This window comes from Rhagoletis pomonella, unplaced genomic scaffold, assembly GCF_013731165.1.
Source record: "Rhagoletis pomonella isolate Grant_MI unplaced genomic scaffold, Rhpom_1.0 Rhpom_scaffold_18235, whole genome shotgun sequence".
NCBI classification, from domain to species: Eukaryota; Metazoa; Arthropoda; class Insecta; order Diptera; family Tephritidae; genus Rhagoletis; species Rhagoletis pomonella.
This window is the reverse complement of record NW_023476748.1, coordinates 1-2491: the sequence shown is the minus strand read 5'-3', so window position 1 is coordinate 2491 and position 2491 is coordinate 1. Positions and strand designations below refer to the sequence as shown.

The 2491-nt window shown below is 44.8% G+C and overlaps 1 protein-coding gene across 1 annotated transcript; it reads right to left on the bottom strand.

Moving 5' to 3' along the window:
• Window positions 1–425: 425 nt before the first annotated feature.
• On the bottom strand, window positions 426–1307 carry LOC118757461. The gene has a single exon (XM_036492171.1). It carries the CDS (start codon window positions 1305–1307, stop codon window positions 426–428), a length of 882 nt encoding a protein of 293 aa, XP_036348064.1.
• Between the last annotated feature and the right edge of the window lie 1184 nt (window positions 1308–2491).

Here is a 2491-nt window from a genome sequence, read left to right as displayed (position 1 = left end):
TCCTGTCCTGTCTCCCACGTTGCCAGCTGCTCCTCCTTCGGCCAGCTCCAATCCTTTATTTTCCCGTCGATCCTTCTTTCTACAGCATAATTTTTAGTTTGATTATCTTTAGTTAGGTTTCTTGTTTGGGGTTATGTTGAGGGATGCCAGGAATTGTTTCCAAGATAAATGATGAGCAATCGTTTATTTGTACTAACGCGAGAATATTTATTAAAGTATTTTGATTACAATTATGATGATGTTAAATGGAATAAATATTTGATGAGCGAAAATTGTTCAGAAAATCCTTAACATTTCCCCCGTATGTCGACGAAAATCACGTTCGCCGCCCACCGTAGGTGTCCTAGTCCGAGGACTTGGGCGTTTCTGAAGGAATAGGCAGCACAGATATTTTCGCTGGAACGCGGTAGTTGCCGTTTTTAAGCTCACGACGCGAACAAGTCCATCAGAGCCCGGATGGGTGTCTGTAATTCGAGCCAGTTTCCATTGAGTAGGGGTGCTTTTTCATCTCTAACAAGCACAAGTTCTCCAACCTTGACATTCGGTTCTTGTTTATGCCATTTGGAGCGAACTTGCAAATGATGTAAATACTCTACAGACCATCTGCTCCAGAAGTCTTGATATATCTGGCTAAGTTGTTTCCAGCGGTACAAAACACCACTCTTTGTATCGAGAAGATTAGGTTCTGGCACGCTGGTAAGAGCGCGTCCAATTAACATGTGCCCTGGTGTCAACGCAGCGAAATCCGTAGGATCATCTGTGAGTGCCGTAAGTGGTCTAGAGTTTAGACACGATTCGACTCGCTTGAGCACTGTGTAAAATTCTTCAAAGGTGAGTGTTGTAGTGTTGATTGTGCGTTTTAACAAGGCTTTCATGCTTTTAACGCCGGCTTCCCAAAGCCCGCCAAAGTTTGGAGCTCCTGGGGGTATGAAGTGCCAGTTTATACCAGTCCGTGAGGCATAGCTAGCCGCGGCGTCCAACTGCTTCCGAAATTCTTTAAGTTCTTCTTTCGTGAGCGCGTCAGCACCAACAAAGGTAGTACCTCTGTCGCTATACATGTCTGAGCAGATGCCACGTGCAGCTACAAAACGTTCTAATGCATGAATAAATGATTGAGTTGTCATGTCGCTTACCAACTCAAGATGAATGCCTTTACTGGCCAAACAAACGAACAATGCCACGTAACCTTTATAACTCTTGTGTCCCCGCCCCTTGGTTGCTCGTATATTGAATGGTCCAGCGTAATCGACGCCGGTGTGCATGAACGGGAATGTTACAGTGCAACGTGCTGCCGGAAGGTCGCCCATCATTTACTTTTGTGGGGTGCAGCTATGGCGATAACACTTGACACAGCTGCGTATTACGCGTTTCACTTCCGTACGTCCATCGATAACCCAGAACTGGCGTCTTACATAACCCAGTGTTACTTGCGTACCGCCATGAAGACACCGCTGATGAGCATGGTGCACAATTAAAGACGTGAGAGGATGCCGTTTGGGCATGACAATAGGGCATCTTTCGTTGAACGGCATATCTGCTTGTTGCAATCGCCCGCGTAGACGCATAATGCTTTCAGAATCCAGTGTTAGACTCAGCTTTCTTAGCTTACTTTTTTTTGAAAGTTCTTGTTGTTGTTGTAGAGCTAAAATTTCTTGCTTAAATTCAGTTTGTTGCGTCATCTTAATGAGTATCTTTAGCGCTTTGTACCGTTCTGGCCAGGTGCAAAACGATGTCAGAACACTCGATTTATTTCGGCACTTATTTGCAAACCGTAAGCACCATCCAATTATAGCGATGAGTTTGTCGAGGCTCGAATATTTTGCAGTGATTATTAAGTTGATTATTAAGTTGCACTGTGCAAACAGTGACTTTTCTGGTTTCCGGGATATTTTCCGGAAAGTTTATTTTGTGTTGAGGCCAGTATTGTTCATTCAAGGAAAGCCATGCTGACCCGTTCCACCATAGTGTGTTGGACAGTAAATTGTTGGCCGAAATACCTCTCGAAGCACAATCTGCCGGATTGTCCTTCGTTGAAATATAGCGCCAGGCTGCGTCGGAAGTGACGTTCTGAATTTGCGTGACACGGTTCGAAACAAACTGCTTCAATTTGCCTGGTGACGATCGGATCCAACAGAGCGCAGTTACGGAGTCCGTCCACAGTAGACATCGATCAAATTTGAACGATAATGCATCTTTGGTTTTTGCCAAGAGAACCGCAGCGAGACTAGCACCACACAACTCAAGTCGTGGAATTGACAGTTGCTTTAAAGATGCCACTTTCGTTTTCGCCATTAGCAAATTGACTGAGGTATAACCGTCAGTTGTTACCTTTATGTAGATTGCAGCAGCGTACGCTGCGCTCGATGCGTCTGAGAAAGCGTGTAGTTCCACGGTGCAGTTCGCGACTACTTTTAGCCAACGCAGGATATGCAAATTTTGAAGTTGTTGTAATTCGTTTCGATAACTTTTCCATTCGTGCTGAAGATCTTGG

Excerpts from the sequence above, each read along its gene's own strand:
- LOC118757461 (XM_036492171.1), bottom strand. The coding sequence starts at position 1,307 with ATGGGCGACCTTCCGGCAGCACGTTGCACTGTAACATTCCCGTTCATG.